This window comes from Mustela nigripes, chromosome X (genome assembly GCF_022355385.1).
Source record: "Mustela nigripes isolate SB6536 chromosome X, MUSNIG.SB6536, whole genome shotgun sequence".
Classification (NCBI taxonomy): domain Eukaryota; kingdom Metazoa; phylum Chordata; class Mammalia; order Carnivora; family Mustelidae; genus Mustela; species Mustela nigripes.
In genome coordinates this window covers 77,225,351-77,248,916 of record NC_081575.1, presented here as the reverse complement: position 1 = coordinate 77,248,916, position 23,566 = coordinate 77,225,351, and the positions used below count along the sequence as shown (strand labels likewise).

At 41.3% G+C, this 23,566-nt stretch overlaps 1 protein-coding gene across 5 annotated transcripts in view; it reads left to right on the top strand.

Moving 5' to 3' along the window:
• PFKFB1 (6-phosphofructo-2-kinase/fructose-2,6-biphosphatase 1) overlaps positions 1 to 23,305 on the top strand; it is a 116,874-nt gene extending 93,569 nt beyond the window's left edge. For 2 of the 5 annotated variants that reach the window (XM_059386116.1, XM_059386115.1), the window contains 7 exons: positions 614 to 821; positions 3,590 to 3,736; positions 7,217 to 7,321; positions 18,539 to 18,668; positions 21,334 to 21,396; positions 22,438 to 22,502; positions 22,858 to 23,300. In XM_059386116.1, the coding sequence (XP_059242099.1) occupies positions 614 to 821; positions 3,590 to 3,736; positions 7,217 to 7,321; positions 18,539 to 18,668; positions 21,334 to 21,396; positions 22,438 to 22,502; positions 22,858 to 22,917 (778 nt within the window). In that variant the 3' untranslated portion in view covers positions 22,918 to 23,300. Of the gene's footprint in view, positions 1 to 613; positions 822 to 3,589; positions 3,737 to 7,216; positions 7,322 to 8,118; positions 8,268 to 18,538; positions 18,669 to 21,333; positions 21,397 to 22,437; positions 22,503 to 22,857 lie in introns of those variants that run through there. The other 3 variants (XM_059386118.1, XM_059386117.1, XM_059386119.1) reach the window with 3 other exon arrangements.
• Positions 23,306 to 23,566: the final 261 nt, after the last annotated feature.

The following is a 23,566-nucleotide window of genomic DNA, read 5'->3' as shown; positions in this document are numbered from 1 at the left end:
GGAGGGTGTGTTTGTTGACTGCATGACATATAGGGGGAAAAAAACAACTTTTTTCCCTTTCTGAGTGAGAAGAGACCTACACACACAGACACAACTGTGCACAGACACAATCTGGTAGCTGCCTGTCTGATGTCAAATACAATATATCATAGCAGGGGACTTAAAGAATAGAGGTACAGAACTCAGCTTGAGATTTAGAAGATTGTGTAGACAATTCAGGAGCTTCCAGTAAGATGTGGGAGGCAGCCAGGGTCACAGGATTACTGCTTTTCTCTGAGTATGTCATGAGTGTGAACTATGAAGAACAGAACCCAGATCCCTGGAGTGTAAAAAGTGATTGTGAAAAGTTGGCTTGGATCAAGCTGAAACTGAAGAAAGGAAACAGCGGAAGGTGGTAACAGCCAGTGAGCTCTGTAAGGTGCTTGGGAGCGAAGTCTCTAGAACAGGTACTCAGAATAGGGCAAAGCATGATATTTTGATAGCAGAAAGGTAGGTGAAAGCTACATTGTAGAAGAGGCTTGAAGGCAGGGTGTGGGGATGGGGCTTTGTCTTGGGATCAGCCTCTCCATCATCATCCCCTGAGCTGCACTTTCTTCTTCTTGGGCTGGCCTAGCCACCTCTCCTACATCAAGATCTTCGATGTGGGCACACAATACACGGTGAACCGAGTACAGGACCACATCCAGAGCCGCACAGTCTACTATCTCATGAACATCCACGTCACACCCCGATCCATCTACCTATGCCGGCATGGAGAGAGTGAACTCAACCTCAGAGGCCGCATTGGAGGTGACTCTGGCCTCTCAGCTCGGGGAAAGCAGGTAAGAAGGGACCCAGGCACACTGAGGCATTGGGTAAGCTGGCCCAGGTGGGCTGTGGTTGATAGTACAGCTACTGCCTGGGTCCTAAGGATGGGGGAGTCAGTCACAGGGTAAAAGCAGGTTCTGGTCACACCTGCTCTTCCACCCAATCAGTCACTCAGTCTTGACCCATCCTTGAATGACTCCCATGTGCTAACAACATCTGCATGTCTGTTAGCTTGGTCTTGGCACTTCATGCCTGTCCAGATCTGCTTGCTCTTGCAGCCCCATTACAGTGAACACCCCTCACACTTGCCTGACTGATTCCTCTCCTCTCTCTCTCAACTCTGTGCCTTTGCTTGTGCAGTTTTCCCCACCTAGGTTTCTCTCCTAGGTTGCTGTCAGCTGGTGACCATCACATGCCCTGACAGCTGCCCTTATATGCCCCATCCTTGAATCTATTTTCTCCCTTATTCAGGGCTAATGCCACAACCCCTACCCCCACTTCAGGCCATTCCATTTTCAGCACTTGTTCTCCACCAGTTACTGCTCTTTTCCTGCCCTCTCTCTCCCACCTCCTTCCAGGGTCCAGCTTCTGCTCCCTGGTTTGGTCCAGGAAGCCCTCCCCTGTCCCTTCCTGCCCTCCCAGGCAGGTCACTGTGCCCTGGACTTAATCTGTTCCAGTTCTAGCTCATCTCTGACTGTGGCATTATTCTCTTCTCTCCAGCCAAGCATAGTAACCTGCACCTTAAGGATATAAAATAAAATAAGGCACACATTTTCCTTAATGTTTGGCCCTGTGCCTGGGCTTGTTAACACAGTTATTGTTCTTGCTGGGAGGATGGCTTGGGTAGAAAAATTGGGAAATGGGGTGCAGGAGGGAGGAAGCACTCTCTTTTACTGGGCACCTGTGCACAGCGACAGCACCTTCTGCTTCCACAAGTGTGACCTTATTCAATCCTCACAACAGCTCTGTGGGGTAGACATTACCATTAATAGTTCATGAAATCTAAGGAAGCTGAGGCCCAGGGAGGAGAAAAGAGCAGCCCCAGGTCATGTAACCAATTAAAAAAGAGCCAGGATTGAAAACCAGGCTTTCCTGTCTACCCCTCTTCATCCCCCACTGCAGAAGTGGTAGTGTCCTAAGCATGGCACTGCACTGGAAGGCCTGGTCCTCATGGTTCCCTTTCTGTTACTTCAGACTGTCAGGCTCCCCTTGAGGTGGACTCAGACCTTTGATTCCCACCTATCTTAATCTTCAGAGCAGAGTAGAGGATACTGGTGGCATTACCCTTTCCCTATGGCACTACCTGCAGCCAGGGGTCTCTTGGTTGGGGCTCTGCCCATACATCTCAATACCCAGTTTGGACACATGGCCATCTCCACAATACATGCTGCTCTTGAACACAAACATGTGCATGTACAGGTAAATGACTGGCACCAACCTTCATACTTATGGGCACAGTGCACCATGAAATTTACAAAACACTTTCTCATTGGCTGTCACTCATAATCAATCACAGAGGCTGTCACCTACTGTATGTCAAGAGCACTCTATGTGTTCCTCTTCCACTATCTAATGTGATGCTCAAAGGAGATGTTCAGTGAGCTAATGGTGTTTACAACTTACAGGCAGAAGATATAAAGCTACGGAGAAACAGGGATGTGTTCCAGGTCACACAGGGACATATAAGGAAGTTGGGAAAGTTTAACCCCTGTTGCCTACTTCCCAATCAAGGGCTCCTTCCGCCAGAGCACACTGACTACTGACTCATAATTCATAATTAGAATGTGTATACAAAATATTTACATTTGTACATACACATGTGTACATATAAATAAATCTATGCATTTGTGCCAGTGTTCCTCATGTTACTACCTGTGACTAATAGCATGACGTTATGCAAAAGAACAAACCACTTGCTCATTTGGGCTCCCACAGCCTTTCATGTTTCCTTTCAGTACTGTCATTGTTTCCCTACTGGACTGGCTCTGTCTTGAGAACGGGACACCCTGATACCCAGCCCATGATCACACACACTCAGTAAATGTTTGAATGACCTTAGAATCTGGGTTCCAAGACCCCAACTCAAGAAAATGAGAATCCCCAGAGTCAAAAAGAAATGTCCCCAAATCACACACCCCCTACTTCTGGACCACACTCTGAGTACCCAAAACCCAGGATCCCCTACACTTCTGGCCTGGAGTCTGCTCTCCATGCCTGTGTGGGCCTATCTCAGAGTCTGTCCGCCTGAGAACAGGCCATATCACAGTAGTGTGTAGCCCTCAGCAAAGGAGTGACCAAACAGTCACTGTTTGTGGATCATGGGAATCAGTGGAAATGGGGTGTGAATAGAATTTGGTCATGTGACTAAGTTATCTACAAACATGTACTCAAAACACCTACAAGTGCAGGATGGAGCCACAAATGAGAAGAGAAGGGAGGTTGACTGGGTAAAGTGCCTCCATTTGTAGTCTTGTCCCAGGCTCCACAATTGCCAGAGGTGGGTTCTTTGAATGAATAACTGAGCAAGGGGTTTCTTAAACAAGCATCAATGAACACACACACACATACACACACACACAAACATATACATACATAAACACACATACCTGTTTCTATTCCCTTGATCCTTGTCATATCTCTGTTTATAAATTGGAAACACTTAAATTCTACTCTTTCTTGTTCATCATCATTTCACCATTTGTGGCAGATCTCACAGCTACTCTGTTTTCTTTCATCTCTCTCTCTCTCCCCTCTTCTCATCTTCTGCAACCCCACTCCCCAGTACGCCTATGCCCTGGCCAACTTCATTCAGTCACAGGGCATCAGCTCCCTGAAGGTGTGGACCAGCCACATGAAGAGGACTATCCAGACAGCTGAGGCCCTGGGTGTTCCCTATGAGCAGTGGAAGGCCCTGAACGAAATTGATGCGGTGAGATCATGGGCGATGAATTTCCTGGTAGTTAATGGGACTTGACTCGGGCTTATCCCCTCGGTTGCCTCTTCTTTGGCTCCTATGAAGAACACAATTAATTCAACAAGTATTTCTCAGCAACCAGCCATGCACCATACACTGTTCTGTGTGTTGGAGATCCAGTGAAGCCCAGAATAGACATGTTCTCTGTCCTCATGGAGCCCAAAGGCAGGCCATAAATAAGACAGTGCACATCCTATGACAAAATGTTGTAAGAAGAGAAGTATAAGGGAGATGAGGTTGGAAAGGAGGCATCTCAAAGCATTTTATACCTCATGTTGAAATATTTGGATGCTGCCCTAAAAATGGAAAGCCAAAGATGCAGTCTAAGTCAAGAAGTGGCCTGGATGTGATTCACATTCATAAAAAGAAGACAAGACCATATTATTTCATATATTCAGAATGTAATAAACAATGATAAAAGAAGAGATAAACAAAAACCAGACTCTTTAGTAAACTGGTGGTTGTCAGAAGGGAGGTGGGCAGGGGGACGAGTGAAATAGCCACAGCATATTAAGAGTACACTTATCTTGATGAGCACTGAGAAATGTATAGAGTTATTGAATTATTATATTATACACCTAAAATTAATATAACAGTATAAGTTAATTATACTTGATTAATATAAATAAATAAGTAAATAGCCATTCTGATCATGTGTGGAAACTAGTTAGGAAAAGGGCCAGACTGAGCACGTAGAACAGTATGGGGATGGTTGCGTTAATCCAGGCAAAAGGTGACAATGGACTAAAATAGTGGTATTGGAAATAGAATGAAGAAAAAGACCATCTGACCCTCATGACATAATAATCTTGCTTCAGAGTCAGGTTTCCCCATGTGCCTTTTGCAAAAGTGTTTTTTTTCCTCCCCATTGTCTCACCTGGATTATAGTTATACTGACATCAGGTAGCAGTCCACAGGTTATGACTGTTAGACCTAAAAGTAAAAGCTTTATCACAAATATAGTTAACTTTCATGTAGTTAGGTTAACTTGCTTGCCTGGTAGATATACTTCAATGAATGCAAAGAAGTATATGTGTGTCTACATATATACACATGTACTTAGCTATAGATGTACAGAGATACACATATTAAAAAGGAATATATAGTATCATTCTACATATCACATATAATTGCTATAAAATACATTCAAGAAAATATATAAACCCTTCATCATGAGAGATCAGTCACTACTTGTTTCTGGCCCACATGTGGTATAAACATTTATTGGATACCTACTCTGTTTCAGGCTCTGGGGTGGTATTGGAGAAAGAGATTTATTTTTGTCTTCACTGAATTTTTGGTCAAAACAGGATAGACAGAAAAAAAAAAAAAACAGAGGAATACAAAACAGCATGTGTGATATAGTCCCTGAGAGGCTAGACCATAGATGTACAGATGTCAGGGCAGGGCATCTGACCCAGCCAGGATCTGCCTGGAGGAAGTGATGCCTAGCTGAGCATTCATTAACAGTGAGTCAGGTAGAAAGGATTAAGAATGGTATGTCAGGCAGAGCCCAGCATAAACAAAGAAGGCTGTGTGTGTGTGTGTGTGTGTGTGTGTGTGTGTGTGTGTGTATAACTGCTAAGATTATAGTAGTGGAGACAGGAAAGAAAAAGGAATAGATTTTTGAGAAATTTAACGGATAGAATTACAGCAATTTGCTCTAGGGGAGGAGTAAGGAAAAAGTAATAGTTTAGGATGATGCCTAAATTGCTGGTTTATTTTCCATGATCAATAATATATTAATAATTAGTTCCACTGCTTGAGTCTTTAAAATGTACCTTGAAAATTCTGTGCTAGATATATTATTTTTAATATTCAAAACACTTTTGTGAGGTTGTTGTAATTCTCATTTTTCAGATGAGGAAAATAAAATTCAAAGAGTTTAGGCAATTTGCCTTAAGTCAATATGAAGTCAGTGTCACTTCCGCAGGCAAGAGGCTTTGAGCATGCCTCTAAATAGAAAGTCCAAGCCAACCTGGAAGGATCTTGTGTACCCAGTAGAGTGCACTTTTTCTCATAGACAGTGTCAGTGGAGAAATTTGACACTGCAGAGCTGTTTGTGGGTTATGGCAGGGGTGAAATTCACTCCTAAAGAAAGGCTGGTTTATGATTGAAAATACAACAGCCAGAGGCTATTGCTCCCTTACAGGAAAGTCTAACTGGAATCCACACAATCAAAAGGAAATCTTATAAACCCAACATTGCCAGCCACCTCGCTTCTGGGTATTTTTCAATGAAAGCTCTCATGTGCTCCTAAGGAACTCATTCTCTGAGCTCTGAATTCCTGCTTTGGGTAAGGGGACTATATTTCCCCAAGGTCCACTCTGAAACTGTTAGGAATTTACTAATTCTTATCTTTTGAGATGTCTGTGGATATCTGTTTCTTTATCTGCCAGAGGTCCTGGAGCATAGGTAGGAGCAGAGGGGATGGGAAATGCTATAAAATGGGAGAGCACTGTTATGTAAGTGCATATATGTGTGTGGTTGCATACATACATAGTCATAGATATCTACCATAAATATGTTTATAATCACAGACATATACTTCACAGACACATTGACCTGCTATTCTGACATAGAATCCCTTTCAGACACATCTACCAATCAACACCTGCACGGTGCATGCACACACATACACAGTCACAGAGAGACACACTTAGAGATACATATAGACACATTTACCGTAGACACACATGCAGTCTTTGTATATACTTACATCATATGGACGCAGATAGGCATACCATGGATGGAAATGCACAAAATGCAGGTGCATAACCTCAAGCATATTACCACAAATTCACATGACCTCAGGCATAGGCACACAGCTATTCACATATACATCAGAGACATAATCAGAGACCTATACACTCACAGAAACACAGACCACAGACACATTGAGACATACATGGAGAAACAGATCACAGAGACCCTCATGTGAGCATATTCTCAGATGCTCAGACACCCTGTACACACACACACACTCACCAAACACACTACAAAAACTGAGACAAATACGCAAACACAAGGCATATGTCTTTAAACATACCAGCATGATACACATACACACAAACACAGTCTCAAATCCTTAAGCCCATATATTTATAAAATACATATTGAAATGTACAATGTACATCTACAAACCTTTTGGGACAATCATAAAGAAACACCATACACAGGTACACACCATATACTCATACTGAACACACCTGTACACATGCACACTCTCTCACATCCATACACTTCATGTGAGCGTGCACACACACACACACACAGACACACAGACACACACACAGACAATAGGCACAAACATAGAGCTGGCTTCACAGAAAATCAAGTGTGTTGCTGTGCCATAATCTTTGGACTCAGAACTATGGTAAAGGCTGTATGGATGTCACCTTGTGAATACATTTATCCCCAAATAATTCTTCTCAGGGTGTCTGTGAGGAGATGACCTATGAGGAAATCCAGGAACACTACCCTGAAGAATTTGCACTACGGGACCAAGATAAATATCGCTACCGCTATCCCAAGGGAGAGGTAAGGTTTGGAGGGATTGCCTGACTCCTAGAACTCCTCCCAGTAACTTCATTCCAACAATGAAAATTGCATAGTTCCCTGGACAGCTTTAGAAGCAGAGCAAAGCATATTTTGTAGCAGCTGCCATCCCACAAAGCACATGATAATCTCGCTCTTGGTTTTCTCTGCTTCACGGCTATCAGCAACGGATACCTCTTTTACTAAAGCTAAAATAATTGCCTCCTTATATCCCATCTGTTTCGGGGGACTTCATCCTAGATTTTGTCTCTGGTATCCTTTCACTAAAGACACCTGAAGTAGTTCAACATACTCCTGTCATTTTATTGCCAAGTTGTCTAAAGATCCAGTCCAGTTAGAGTCTAGAGTGGAACAATGGCTAATAATAGTTTGACCAGATTCTTTGCCACCATATGAACCAGACCATCAGTTCCCTAATTCCCATATCAGGCAGATCCTTATTGCTTTCCACCCAGCAGATTAATTTAGCCAGTTCCACATCTTAAAGTATTTATTAGTCATACTCCATTTTTGATATACATTCCTGGGAACAATTATAAGAAAAGCAGGACACCAAGGAAGGTAAAATAATACATATCCTATGTTGCAAAGCAATTTCACACTTTTATCCTCATCCTCAGAAATGACATTATAAAGTGAGTCTGAGTTTGCCTTAATTTTTCCTTATATATGTTGAGGCTATGTTATTACATGCATACAGATTTAAAGCAATTATATCTTCTTAGTGAATTGCATATTTCACTAGGAATAATATTTCCCCTAATGTTTCTTCTTGAAAGTGTATTTTAGGGACGCCTGGGTGGCTCAGTTGGTTGGACGACTGCCTTCGGCTCAGGTCATGATCCTGGAGTCCCGGGATCGAGTCCCGCATCAGACTCCCAGCTCCATGGGGAGTCTGCTTCTCTCTCTGACCTTCTCCTCGTTCATGCTCTCTCTCACTGTCTCTCTCAAGTAAATAAATAAAATCTTTAAAAAAAAAAAAGAAAGTGTATTTTATCTAGTATTAATATAGCTGTATCTATCTATCTCTCTGTCTGTTTATCTATCATCTATCTATCTATCTATATTTATATATATATGTGTTTTCTAGTTAGTATTTACCTAGTTCATCTTTATTAATTTACTTTCAATTTCTCTGGGGTTTTTTGTTTTAGGTTTCTTGTAAAGAGAATATAATTGATTTTTTAGAAGACTTATCTATTTTATCTTAGAGACATAGAGATCATGAGCAGGGGGAGGGGAGAAGGCAAGGAAAAGAGAGAGGAAGAGAAGACTCCTCACTGAACGTGGAGACCAACACAGGGCTCAATCCAATGAACCAAAGATCATGAACTGAGCCAAAATCAAGAGTCAGATGCAAAACTGACCGAACCACCTAGGTGTCCCAGCTTTTGTTGTTTTTAATACAATGTGAAAATATTTGTCTTTTAAATTGTAATTCTGATACCTTTACTTTTATTATAATTACTGATTTAATTGAGCTTATTTCTATTCTCTTATTTTGAGATTTTTTTTTCTGAAACTTTATGCTTAGTTTATATTTCTCTTTTTCTCCCTTCTCTAAATTTCTGCTCCTGAGATTTTGCATCTATTTAAGTTATATAATGTTTCATTCTTTTTTTTAAAATTTTTTTAATTCAATTTAATTAACATGCTCCACATTATCAGTTTCAGAGGTAGAATTCAGTAATTAATCAGTTGCATAAAACACCCAGTGCTCATTACTTCAAGTGACCTCTTAATGTCCATTACCCAGTTACCCCATCCCCCCCACCTGCCCTCCAGCAACCCTCAGTTTATTTCCTACAGTTAAGAGTCTCTTATAGTTTGTCTCCCTCTCTGGTTCCTCTTATTTTATTTTTCTCTCCCTTCCCCTATGTTCATCTGTTTTGTCTGTTTAATTCTACATATGAATGAAATCCTATGGTATTTGTCATTCTTTGAATTATTTCACTCAGCTTAATACCCTCTACTTCCAACCACATCATTGCAAATTGCAAGATTTCATTTTTTGGTGGCTGAGTAATATTCCATTGTATATACCACATCTTCTGTATCCATTCATCTGTAGAAGGACATCTGTGCTCTTTTCATATTTTGGCAACTGTGGACATTGCTGCTATAAACATTGGGGTTCATGAGCCCCTTTGAATCACTATCTTTATATCCTTAGGATAAATACCTCAGAGTGCAACTGGTGTATCACAGGGTAGCTCTGTTTTTAACATTTTGAGAAACCTCCATACTGTTTTCCAGAGTGGCTACACCAGTTTGCGTTTCCACCAAAAGTGTAAGAGGATTCTCCTTTCTCCACATCCTCACCAACATCTGTTGATTCCTCAGTTGTTAATTTTAGCCATTCTGACAGGTGTGAGGCAGTATCTCATTGTGGGTTTGATTTGTATTTCCCTAGTGGCTAGTGATGTGGAGCATTTTTTCATGTGTCTATTAGCCATTTATAAGTCTTCTTTGGAGAAATGTCTTCTGCCCATTTCTTGACTGGGTTTTTTTTTTTTTTTTTTTTTGGAAGTTGAGTTTGATAAGTTCTTTAGAGATTTTGGATATCATCCCTTTATCTGATGAGACATTTGACAATATCTTCTCCCATTCCGTAGGCTCCTTTTAGTTTTGTTGACTGTTTCTTTTGATGTGTGGAAGCTTTTCATGCTGATGAAATCCCAATACTTCATTTTTGCTTTTGTTTCCTTTGTCTTTGAAGCCATGTTGTGCAAGATGTTGGATGGGATGGGAAAAGAGGTTGCTGTCTGTGTTCTTCTCTAGAATTTTGATGGATTCTTGTCTCACACTTACATATTTCATTCATTTGGAATTGACTTTTGTTTATGGTGTAAGAAAGTGGTCCTGTTTCATTCCTCTGCATGTGGCTATCCAATTTTCCCAACACCATTTTTTGCAGAGACTGTCTTTTTTTTCATTGGATATTCTTTCCTGCTTTGTCAAAGATTATTTGATCATAGAGTTGGAGAACCATTTCTGGGGTCTCTATGCTGTTCTATTGGTCTATGTGTCTGTTTTTGTGCCAGTACTATAGTGTCCTGATTATTACAGCTTTGTAATACAGCTTGAAATCCAGAATAGTGATGTCACCAGCTTTGGTTTTGTTTTGCAACATTCCTTTAGCTATTCAGGGTCTTTTCTGGTTCCATACAAATATCAGGATTATTTGTTCCAGCTCTATGCTGATCATATTCTGACAAAGATTGCTTTGAAAGTGTAAATTGCTTTGGGTAGCATAGACATTTTAACAATATTTGTTCTTCCAATTTGTGAGCATGGATGTTTTTCCATTTCTTTTTCTCTTCCTCAATTTCTTTTATAAGTGTCATATTGTTTTCAGAATACAGATACTTATTTCTTTGATTAGGTTTATTTCAGGTAGCTTATACTTTTTGTTGCAATCATAATTGGAATCAATTCCTTGATTTCCCTTTTTTCAGCTTCATTTTTAGTGTATAGAAATGCAGCTGACTTCTGTGCTTTGATTTTATATCCTGCCACATTGCTGAATCCCTGTATCAGTTCTGGGAATTTTTGGAAGGGGAAAGCATTCTGGGTTTTCTACATAGAGTATCATGTTGATGGCAAAGAGTGAAAGTTGCTGATTTGGATGGCTTTTATTTCTTTTTGTTGTCGCTTGCTGAGGCTAGAACTTCCAGTACAATGTTGAACAAGCGTGGTGAGAGAGGACATCCCTGACTTGCTCTTGACCTTAGGAGAAAAGCTCTCAGTTTTTCCCCATTGAGGATGATATTCGCTATGGGGTTTTCATATACAGTTTTTTATGATACTGATGTGTGTTTCTTCTTTCCCTACACTGCAAAGAGTTTTTAACAAGAAGGATGCTTTTTTTTTTTTTTGCATCTATTGAGAGGATCATACGGTTCATTTCTTTTCTTTTGTTAATGTGTTATCACATTGATTGATTTGCAGATGTTGAACCACACATGAAGCCCAGGAATAAATCCCACCTGGTCATGATGAATAATCCTTTTGATGTACTGTTGGATCCTATTAGCTAGTATCTTGGTGAGAATTTTGGCATGCATGTTCATCAGAGATATTGGTCTCTAATTCTCTTTTTGAGTGAGGTCTTTGTTTGGTTTGGTGATCAAAGTAATGCTGCCATCATAGAATGAGTTTGAAAGTTTTCTTTCCATTTCTATTCTTTGAAAGAACTTCAGAAGAATATGTATTAATATTTTTTTAAGATTTTATTTATTTATTTGACATACAGAGATCACAAGTAGGCAGAGAGAAAGGCAGAGAGGGGGCGGGGAAGCAAGCTCCCCACCAAGCAAATAGCCCAATGTGGGACTCGATCTCAGGACCCTGGGATCATGACCTGAGCTGAAAGCAGAGGCTTTAACCCACTGAGCCACCCAAGTGCCCCTAATTTTTTAAATGTTTCATAGAATTTCCCTGGGAGACCATCCGGTCCTGGACTCTTGTTTTTTGGGAGATGTTTGTTTTTTTTTTTAATGTAATTTTTTATTTTTTATAAACATATATTTTTATCCCCAGGGGTACAGGTCTGTGAATCACCAGGTTTACACACTTCACAGCACTCACCAAAGCACATACCCTCCCCAATGTCCATAATCCCACCCCCTTCTCCCAAACCCCCTCCCCCCAGCAACCCTCAGTTTGTTTTGTGAGATTAAGAGTCACTTACGGTTTGTCTCCCTCCCAATCCCATCTTCTTTCATTTATTCTTCTCATACCCACTTAAGCCACCATGTTGCAACACCACTTCCTCATATCAGGGAGATCATATGATAGTTGTCTTTCTCTGCCTGACTTATTTCGCTAAGCATGATACGCTCTAGTTCCATCCATGTTGTCGCAAATGGCAAGATTTCATTTCTTTTGATGGCTGCATAGTATTCCATTGTGTATATATACCACATCTTCTTGATCCATTCATCTGTTGATGGACATCTAGGTTCTTTCCATAGTTTGGCTATTGTGGACATTGCTGCTATAAACATTCGAGTACACGTGCCCCTTTGGATCACTACGTTTGTATCTTTAGGGTAAATACCCAATAGTGCAATTGCTGGGTCATAGGGCAGTTCTATTTTCAACATTTTGAGGAACCTCCATGCTGTTTTCCAGAGAGGTTGCACCAGCTTGCATTCCCACCAATAGTGTAGGAGGGTTCCCCTTTCTCCACATCCTCGCCAGCATCTGTCATTTCCTGACTTGTTGATTTTAGCCATTCTGACTGGTGTGAGGTGATATCTCATTGTGGTTTTGATTTGTATTTCCCTGATGCCCAGTGATATGGAGCACTTTTTCATGTGTCTGTTGGCCATCTGGATGTCTTCTTTGAAGAAATGCCTGTTCATGTCCTCTGCCCATTTCTTGATTGGATTATTTGTTCTTTGGGTGTTGAGTTTGCTAAGTTCTTTATAGATTCTGGACACTAGTCCTTTATCTGATATGTCGTTTGCAACATTGGGAGATGTTTTTATAACTACTTTAGTTTCTTTAATAGTTATGAGTCTGTTATGATTTCCTATTTCTTCCTGATTCAGTTTTGGCACTTTATATGTTTCTAGGAATCCACCCATTTCTTCCAGATAGACTAATTTGTTGGCATATTGTTGCTCATAATATGTTCTTATAATTGTCTGTACTTCCTTGGTGTTGGTTGTGATCTCTCCTCTTTCATTCATGATTTTATTTATTTGGGTCATTTCTCTTTTCTTTTTTTAAACATCTTTATTTTATTTTTTTCAGTGTTCCAAGATTCATTGTTTATGTACCACACCCAGTGCTCCATGCAATATGTTCTTTTCTTTTTCATAAGTTTGGCTAGATGTTTATCAATCTTATTAATTCTTTCAAAGAACCAGCTCCTATTTTCATTGATCTGTTCTTTTTTTTTTTTAAATTCAATTTTCTATCACTGAATTCTGCTTTAATTTTATTAGTTCTAGTTTTCTGCTTGGTATAGGTTTTATTTGCTGTTCTTTTTTCCAGCTCTACTAGTTGTAAGGTTAGGTTTTCTCTTTGAGACTTTTCTTGCCTCTTGAGAAAGGCCTGTATTGCTATGCACTTCTCTCTTCCTACTGCTTTTGCTGCATCCCAAAGGTTTTAAAGTGTCATGTTTTAACTTTCATTTGCTTCTATGTATTTTTTAAGTATTCTTTAATTTCCTGGTAACCATTCATTCTTTTGTAGGATGTTCTTTAACCTCCATGTATCTGTGGTCCTTCCAATTTTTTTCTAGTGATTGACTTTATGTTTCATAGCGTTATGGTCTGAAAATATGCATGGTATGATCTCATGTACCAGTTGAGGCCTGATGTGTGACCCAGTGGGTAATCTATTCTGGAGAATGTTCCATGTGCACTTGAAAAGAATATGTGTTCTGGTGCTTTAGGATGAAATGCTCTGAATATATCTGTGAAGTCCCTCTGGTCCTGTATGTCATTCAAAGCCCTTGTTTCCTTGTTGATCTTCTGCTTAGATGATCTCTCCATTGTTGTGAGTGGGATTTTAATGTCCCCTATCACTATTGTATTATTATCAGTGAGTTTTCTAAATTTTGTTAATTAATTCCTTTATATATTTGGCTGCTCCCAAGTTAGGTGCATAAGTATTTACAATTGTTAGATCTTCTTATTGGATAGGCCCCTTTATTATGATACAGTGCCCTTCTTCATCTCTTCTAACAGTCTTTGTTTTAAAATCTAGTTATCTAGTTATCTAAGGATGATTCTTATAACTTTCTTTTGATGTCCATTAGCATGATAAATTGTTCTCCACCCCCTCACTTTTAATATGGAGGTGACTTTTGTTCTAAAATGAGTCTCTTGTAGGCAGTGTATCAGTGGGTCTTTTTTTTTAATCTATTCTGATACTCTATGGCTTTTTTTAAGATTTCATTTATTTATTTGACAGATAGAGTTCACAAGTAGGCAGAGAGAGAGAGAGAGAAGAGGAAGCAGGCTCCCTGCTGAACAGAGAGCCTGATGTGGGGCTCGATCCCAGGACCCTGGGATTATGACCCAAGCTGAAGGCAGAGGCTTTAACCCACGGAGCCTCCCAGGTGCTCATAGAGCCCCTACTCTATGGCTTTTGATTGAAGCATGTAGGCCATTTCATTCAGAGTAATTGTTGAAAAATATGAATTTAGTATCATTGTAAAGTGGTACTGTCAGGTCGCAGTTTCTGTAGGGTGTCTCTGTTCTTTTCTGATCTTTGTTAGTTTAGAGCTCTCTCTTCTTTTAAAGGATCCCTTTTAATATTTCTTGCAAGGCTAGTTTAGGATTGAGGTTTAGAGGGAGAGCTTGAGCAAGTGAGAAAAGGGGCATAAGGAGAAAATCTTCAAGCAGACTTCCTGTTGATCATGAAGCCTGACTTAGGGCTCCATCTCATGACCTGTGAGATCACAATCTGAGCCAAAACCAAGAGTCAGATTCTTAACTGACTGAGCCACCCAGTTCCTTCTGGTCTTGGAAACACTTTATCTCTTCTTTTAATCTCAATAATAGCTTTGCTAGATAAAGTATTCTTAGCTGCATATTTTTCCCATTTAGCATGTTGAATATTTCCTTCTTCTGCTTCCTGGCCTACCAGGTCTCTGTAGACAGGTCTGCTGGTAACCTTAGTATCTTTTGCCCCTAGCTGTTTTTAGAATTGTCTCTTTATCTTTTGTCCCTAGCTGTTTTCAGAATTATCTCTTTATCTTTACATTTTGTAAGTTTCACTATGATATGTTGTAGTGTTGACTTTTTGTTGATTTTGAGAAGAGTTCTCTGTGAATCTTGCCCTGGAGTGCTTGTTTCCTTCCCCAGATTAGGGAAGTTCTTAGATATAATTTGTTCAAATAAGACTTCCGTCCCTTCCCCCCCCCACACACATTTTTCTCCTGGGACTCCTATAACACAGATATTATTGTGGTTTCTGAAATCAATGAGTTCCCTAAGTCTACCTTCATGATCTACTAGGTTTCTTTCCAGATTCATTATTTTCCATAATTTTATCTTCTATAAAACCTATTCTCTCATCTGCTTCTTCAATGCTCATTGTCATTATATCCAGTCGGTTTTACATCTCAGTTATAGCACTTTTTTGTTTCAGCCTGACTAGCTTTGGGGTCCTTTGTCTCTGTAGCAAGGTGTTTTGTTGTTGTTGTTTGTTTGTTTTGTTTTGTTCTGTTTTTGTATCTTCCATGCTTCTTTCAAGCCCAGCTAGTAGTTTTATGAGTGTCCTAAATTATTGTTCAGATGTATTGCTTATATTAGCTTTTAGCAAGTTCCTGGTTGTGGTTTCTTCTTGAATGTTCTTTTGGGGAGAGTTTCTCCACCTTGTCATTTTGGCTATGTTTCTGTCTTTTGTGTGTTATATTTCCTGTATCTGAAAGTAATATTAAGTTAAAGAGTGATCATACAATGCCCAGGGTTTGGCACTTCAAGAAGTGTTTCTAATATATGGTATGTGCACTCTGTTACTGTGTTTTGGCTGTTCTTTCCCACTGGTCAGTCCTCTGCAGAGTTCCTCCTTGCTTGCAGTGGGGAATGTTTGGACTTTTAGATTCGCTTTATTTTTATTGAAATAGGCCTGTACAGCTTTTTCCCTCCAACTGTAGAAATCCTTATTCCAATACTCAGATCCGTTTCCTGGGTGTTCCAAGGGATTTGACCTCCATACAGCTGTGCCCAGGGTCCCCATACTTTGCCATCTTAACACCTCCCCTCATCACCACTGTCTTCTGGCTTCTGATGGAGCTAAAAAGTCTCTAGTCAGTCTAATTGTTGTTTACCTTCTTTGTGGCTGCTATTAAGATCTTTGCATCTTCATTGATTTTATGTGCTAATCTATTTAATTTTTTTTATGTTATTTTGCTTGTGATTATTTAGACTTCCTGAATCTGAGGATTGAATTCTTCATTAATTCTAGAACCTCTCAGACATTATGGCTTCATCCCTTTTTCATATAATCTCTATTATCTCCTTCTGGAAATAAAACTGAATGTGTGTTTATCCTGTCCCTATCCTTTGCTTTTTAACTTCTTATTTTTAATGACTTTGTTGCATTCTGAGTAATTTCTTCAGCTTTATCTTCCAAATCACTATTTCTTAAATTGTATCTAATCTTTCATTCACCCGGTTCATTTAGTTTTCATTTTTAATAAATGTATTTCTTTTTTTTAATTAAATTTATTTCTTTTCAGCATAACAGTATTCATTATTTTTTCACCACACCCAGTGCTCCATGCATTCCATGCCCTCTATAATACCCACCACCTGGTGCCCCAACCTCCCACACCCCTGCCACTTCAAACCCCTCAGACTGTTTTTCAGAGTCCATAGTCTCTCATGATTCACCTCCCCTTCCAATTTCCCCCAACTCCCTTCTCCTCTCTAACTCCCCATGTCCTCCATGCTATTTGTTATGCTCCACAAATAAGTGAGACCATATGATAATTGGCTCTCTCTGCTTGACTTATTTCACTCAGCATAATCTCTTCCAGTCCCGTCCATGTTGCTACAAAAGTTGGGTATTCGTCCTTTCTGATGAAGGCATAATACTCCTTAGTGTATATGAACCACATTTTCCTTATCCATTCATCTGTTCAAGGGCATCTTGGTTTTTTCCATAGTTTGGCGACCATGGCCATTGCTGCTATAAACATTGGGGTACAGACGGCCCTTCTTTTCACTACATCTGTATCTTTGGGGTAAATACCCAGTAGTGCAATTGCAGGGCCATAGGGAAGTTCTATTTTTAATTTCTTGAAGAATCTCCACACTGTTCTCCAAAGAGGCTGCACCAACCTGCATTCCCACCAACAATGAAAGAGGGTCCCCTTTCTCCACATCCCCTCCAACACATGCTGTTTCCTGCCTTGTTAATTTTGGCAATTCTAACTGGTGTAAGGTGATATCTCAATGTGGTTTTAATTTGAATCTCCCTGATGGCTAGTGATGATGAACACTTTTTCATGTGTCTGATAGCCATTTGTATGTCTTCATTAGAGAAGTGTCTGTTCATATCTTCTGCCCATTTTTTAATATGATTGCCTGTTTTGTGTGTGTTGAGTTTGAGGAGTTCATTATAGATCCTGGATATCAACCTTTTGTCTGTACTGTCATTTGCAAATAACTTCTCCCATTCCATGGGTTGCCTCTTTGTTTTTTTGATTGTTTCCTTTGCTGTGCAGAAGCTTTTGATTTTGATGAAGTCCCAAAAGTTTATTATCACTTTTGTTTCCTTTGCCTTTGGAGACATAAATGTATTTCTTATTTCTAGAAATTCCATTAGTTTTTTTCCAAATCTACATCATATATTTAATGGCATCTTATTTCTTTCTCTCATTTTTGTCTCTTTTATTTCTTTATGAATTTCAAACATATTTATTTTTATATTTATTTATTTTTATTGTGTTAAGCTAGCCAACATATAGTACATTAGTTTTTTTTTTTTAAGATTTTTTATTTATTTATTTGACAGAGAGAGAGACCACAAGTAGGCAGAGAGGCAGGCAGAGAGAGAGGAGGAGGCAGGCTCCCCGCAGAGCAGAGAGCCCGATATGGGGCTCGATCCCAGGACCCTGAGATCATGACCTGAGCCGAAGGCAGAGGCCTTAACCCACTGAGCCACCCAGGTGCCCAGTACATTAGTTTTTGATGTAGTGTTCAATGATTCATTAGTTGTGTATAACACCCAGTGCTCATCACAACATGTACCCTCCTTAATACCTATCACCCAGTTACTCCATTCCCCCACTCCCTCCCCTCTGTAATCCTCAATTTGTTACCCAGGTTCCATTTGCATCACACGGATGGAACTGGAGGGGATTATGCTAAGTGAAATAAATCAAGCAGAGAAAGTCATTTATCACATGGTTTCATTCATATGTGGAACATAAGGAATAGCACAGAGGACCACAGGGGAAGGGAGGAAAAACTGAATGGGAAAAAAATCTAGGAATTTTATATTAAGAAGTTTTATTATTATTGTTATTTGGTCAACTGTGTTGAATGCTCTCAGTTAGTAGATGAGAAACTAAGACGCTAGAAAAGAAGTGAGTGGTCTAAGATCATACTACTGGGTCAACGACTGAACTAGTGACAGAACCAACTTTTCCTAATTCATAGTCCTGGGTTCTTCTGTGGGCAGATCTACTCATCTCCCTTTTTTTCCCAAATATTCTGTCATTTTTAGTCCTATGAGGATCTGGTTCAGCGTCTGGAGCCAGTTATAATGGAGTTAGAACGGCAGGAAAATGTACTGGTGATCTGTCATCAGGCTGTCATGCGGTGCCTCCTGGCCTATTTCCTGGATAAGAGTTCAGGTACCACTCTCCTATCTGTTCTTAGCATAGGAAACTATATATGATTTGGGACCCTGACACCAGCAGTCTGTGGTTTATACCTTAGTGGTTAAGAGCACAGTATTCAGAACAAGAATGCTTGAGGTCAAATTCTTGCTCTGTTACATACTAGCTTTGACAAATTATTTTAGCTTCTCTGGCCTCAATTTCCTCATCTGTAAAATGGAGAGAACAATAATGAAGTTTGAATAAATTAACATATGTAAAAAGTTTAGGACAGTTTATGATACAAAGTATGGGCTATATAAGGGTCAGCTGCTGTTTTTAGTATTAGTATTATTCTGAGTTAATGTTTTCAAAGCCAACCTAACAGTATGCATCAACCTGAAAAAGCAGAGACACTACTCTGAAACAAGCTGTCATTGGGTGGTAATGGGACCTTTTGTTGCCTCATGATCCTAACTGTATGTTTCTGTCTTTGCTGTGGGGATGATTTCTCCCAAGATAGTGATATTTTCATTTTATGTTTTTAAATTATAATTTCATTTTAAAAGATATCTAGACATTGTAATTAACAGAGTATCTATACCCTAACAACATACGGTGAACTGCAGACTTGGGCAGGGAGCTTGGCAAGGGACTGTTATGTCACTCTTTGGTTTTAAAGTCCATATCTGATATGGATGTTGAAGTATTAGCATCTCCAGGATACTGTGAAGGTATGTGAGGACCTTTCAAAGTTATACTTGAAAGTTATATTGTGCAATGTCCTGCAGACTCGAATCTTCTCTACTATGCTAGTTTCCAAGTAAAGAACACTTGTAATATGGAGTCATCCAAAATTGAAACCCAGGAAACTTGAGAACTTGACATTGGTCAGATCATTTCCTCTGCCTGGTCCTCAGTCTCCTCACTGGAAAAGGGCATGGGGTTTGGGGTGAGGGTTCCTGTGCTACTAGATTCCTGAAAACTTCCAATCTCTATTGCTCAGTACTGTCTTTGAGACTGTGAGACAAGCACTGTAACCCTGACTGTGCAGATGAGGAAATGAAGGCTCTGAGAGGTGAAGTGACCTACTGAAGGTCATGGGGCTCAGAGGGCAGGGAGAGGTGTCAAACTCAGTTTCTTTCCAGAGAACCCCCACCTCAGATGTGTAGATTGAGGGAGGAGCACATGCACCTGTCATTCTCACACTGCTTTACCACTTCTGCCTTCTTTCATGCACAGACCACACCAGCTGCCCCCAGCTGCCCCCCAGCTGCCCTGGAAGCTGGGTTAGGCAGTGCTAGGTACATGTTTTTACTCCTGTTACTTAGTGAGGAAATTTGAGGCCCAGAGAGATGATATGACTCAGAAAGCAGACCCACAGGACCTCAGAGCTGGAGAACCCTCAGAGTATATCTAGCCCAATCCTGTGCTGTGAGAGGTGGGAACTCTTAGGGGCAGAGAAAGAAAAGTTTGGGCCAAGATTACTTTTCCAAGTGGTAGCAGAGCAAGTCAGAGACCACAGGCAAGTCACTTCCCTTCTCTGAGTCCATCCTGTCACATGTGTCATGGGGAACAGTAACCCCTGAAGAGTATCAACAAGGGTGGAATGAAACCTTGTACCCAAAGCATTGGGCCCCAGGGCCTGATAATGGTGATGACAAAGACAAGAAGGAGCAAGATGGATGCCCAGGATATCGTCAAACCTGATGTCTCAGGAGGCTGAGAGGGTGGTGGTGGCTTTAAGAAAGGGTGAACCCTGGGGACAGGGAAGCCATGAGGGGTTTGATTTTGGCTCAGTGAAGGGAGATGGAAAGTGGTAAGGGCAGCCTGGGTGGGAGAGAGTGGCTGTTGTTGGAGAGTGGTGAGAGATGGGGGTGTCATTCCCATGACACTGTGAGCCCCTCCATGGCCGTAGCAGCTGGCTACAGTGGTCAGAGCATGTGTTTAGCCTCAGAGGGTCTTAAGTTCAAGTCCCAATGCTGCCACTTCCTGACTGTGACATAGGAAAAGTGTCTTTCCTCTCAGAGCCATAGTTTCCTCATCCATGGAATGGGCCTGATCATCTCCTCCTCTCAGGGATGTCTAATAAATGAAAACCTAGGCTTATACAAGAAATGGTATATGAAAATTCAGAACAATTTTATGAACAATAGTCAACTAGAAACCAGTTAATCAAGAAATGCTTACCCATCATGTGTGAGAGGTGTCCGAAAGCAAAGGCCTTGGCTGGAGAGAAAACTATGGGAGATGCCAAGGTATGTATATACATTTCCAAGGGCCCTGGCACATAACAAGCTCTCAGAAAACACTTGCCAAGAATCATCTGTGGACCTTCATGTTAGAAGAGCTTGTGGAAGGCCTTAGGCTTTGGTCAGAAGGGAGGTCTGTCTTAGTATCATGCTTGCTCTGTGAGTGAGGAGATAGGCCACATCTCAGATAATGAGCCTGTCCCTCCTAGGTAACTCACAGTCTGCTCACATTCCCCAGGGTCTTCCTTCCTCTCTGCTCTAGAGACCACCTTTCTGCATTCTTCCTCACAACTACCCACTCTGTTCTCAACATTGTCCACTGCAGAGTGTGGGGGAGTGTGACCCTGATGAAGCTGACCATAAGGAAGGGGGTATGGCAGAAGAGGCCTGAGGCGATGGTACCCTCCCCAGTACCTTGTCTGTGATGGCTACTTTCTCCTCCTTTCCAGATGAGCTGCCATATCTCAAGTGTCCTTTGCACACAGTGCTTAAACTCACACCTGTGGCTTATGGTGAGTGCTCCCAACCTCATCTGAAGAAAGACATATAGAGGGCATGAACATGCTTTCAGTGCATACCATTTGCCTAGCAGAGTCCTGGGGGAAGTTTCTTGGGTGAGTAATTGGATGTCCTGGTGAAGGAAGAATTGGCAATAATAGGGTAAGGCAGGGAAGAACTGGTATGGTCTCTAAATCCAGGGCCTGTCCTCAACTTTCTCTGGCTCTACCAAAGCACTAAGCCTGGTCCCCAAAGGGGATCAGAGGAGTAAGTGTAGGTTGGGCCAGATTGAAGAAAGTTCAGAGACTGACCTGGTAAGTTTAGACTATCTCTTGGGACATTAGTTTGCTATGAAATATTTATGAGCAGGGGAGAGAAAGACTCAAATATCTTCTGGGGTGTGAATAGGGAAGAGAGTGCACTGAAGCCCAAAGTAGTTTGCAATCCACAGGGATGGAGCTAAGGGGGGGTTTCCATAGGCATTGGACCTCCTCTGATAGCCCCCATGCCCCAGAGTGATACCACTCCTTTTTATTCAGGCTCTCAGAACTCCTTTGTGACCTTCCACATCTCTGTTGTTTCCATAACCATTTTTGTCCTCTAAAAAAACTTTACCTTGGACTGATTGCCCCAAGGCAGTGGCCCCAGGACTCTTTGAGCACTTCAGCACTTAGCACAGCTTAGGAGGTCCACAGGGCTCCATCACTATTATATAGATTAGATTGCTGTCTCACAGAGTACAAGAGCTGGGGGAGTCCCCAGAGATCATCTATTCCCATCTCCTTCCCATTATCAGTTGAGCAACTGAAGCTCAGAGAACATTGAGACTATTAGGGGCAGCTGGGAGAACATCCCATTAGCTTCTCTTAGACCTGGTGTCTTCCCCATACAACACACAGCTGGTCTATAGTCCCCTCCCTACAGAACAGTCACAATCTTCACACAGTGTGGAGCTCAGGGTATAGGTAGTGATGGGTGAGGGAGCAAATGACAGCTCAGGGAAGATCTGTACTTAACCTTGGGGACTTATGGATGGACTGGTTGTTCTTTCTGAGGCTGCAAAGTGGAGTCCATCTACCTGAACGTGGAAGCCGTAAACACACATCGGGAGAAACCTGAGGTAGGTGAGGGACTCTGTGGCCTAAGCTAGCACATGGTGAAAGAGCCAACCCACACAGAAATACCACCCCAATCCCACAGAGCTTGGGTGTTTCATACCAACAGGTAGAATAACCAGCATCCAGAAATGCAGGAACCATGGCCCAGGCCTGAGGTGCCAAAGAGATACAAGACTAGAACAACCCCTACCCCAAAGTCCTCAGGTTGAAATTCCCTAGAGGCTTGCCTGAGAAAAGGGTCAGGATCCAGGCCTGGCTGAAGGAGGGGAGCCTGTCAGTGAGGACAAGAGTCAGGGGAGTGTCGGGATCTCCACAGGGCTGGCTCATTCCTATTAATCCTGGGCTCTCTCCTCTCAGAATGTGGACATCACCCGAGAACCTGAGGAAGCTCTGGACACTGTCCCTGCCCACTACTGAGCCTTTTTCAAGAAGTCAAACCGCCTTAGCTCTATCTCTCACCTTTAAGAGCTTCTATCCTTGCACTTCTTTTACCTTAAGACCCTGGACTTTGCCTACAGGTCTTGATTTCTAGCTACAACAAAGGAGCTCTGTAGTTCTGAATAAAACTTTTCCTTTCTTAATTACCAAACCCTTATCAATAAAGACTTTTTTTGCTGCCTATAAAAAGGGAGAAGAAGGGGGCGCCTAGGTGGCTCAGTGGGTTAAAGCCTCTACCTTCAGCTCAGGTCATGATCCCAGGGTCCTTGGATCGAGCCCCACATTGGGCTCTCTGCTCAGCAGGGAGCCTGCTTCCCCCTCTCTCTGACTGCCTCTCTGCTTACTTGTAATCTCTGTCAAATAAATAAATAAATCTTTTTTTAAAAAGGTGGGGGGAGATGAAGTCATTGTAAGTCTTCTCCCACAAGAGCTTAAGATCCCAATCTTGTGAAATGCCTCTGGTACTGTGGGGTGTTGAATGGATGAGGGCTTCCTAGAGGGAAGGGTTCTGGGGTAGCACCTCTCAACATGAGGGAGGAGATAAGTCTCTGTGAGTACGTATGGCCCTTGCTCTTTGGTATGCAGCATGGCTGAGGACCAGGCACCTTCATTTGTACACTCAGAAGAA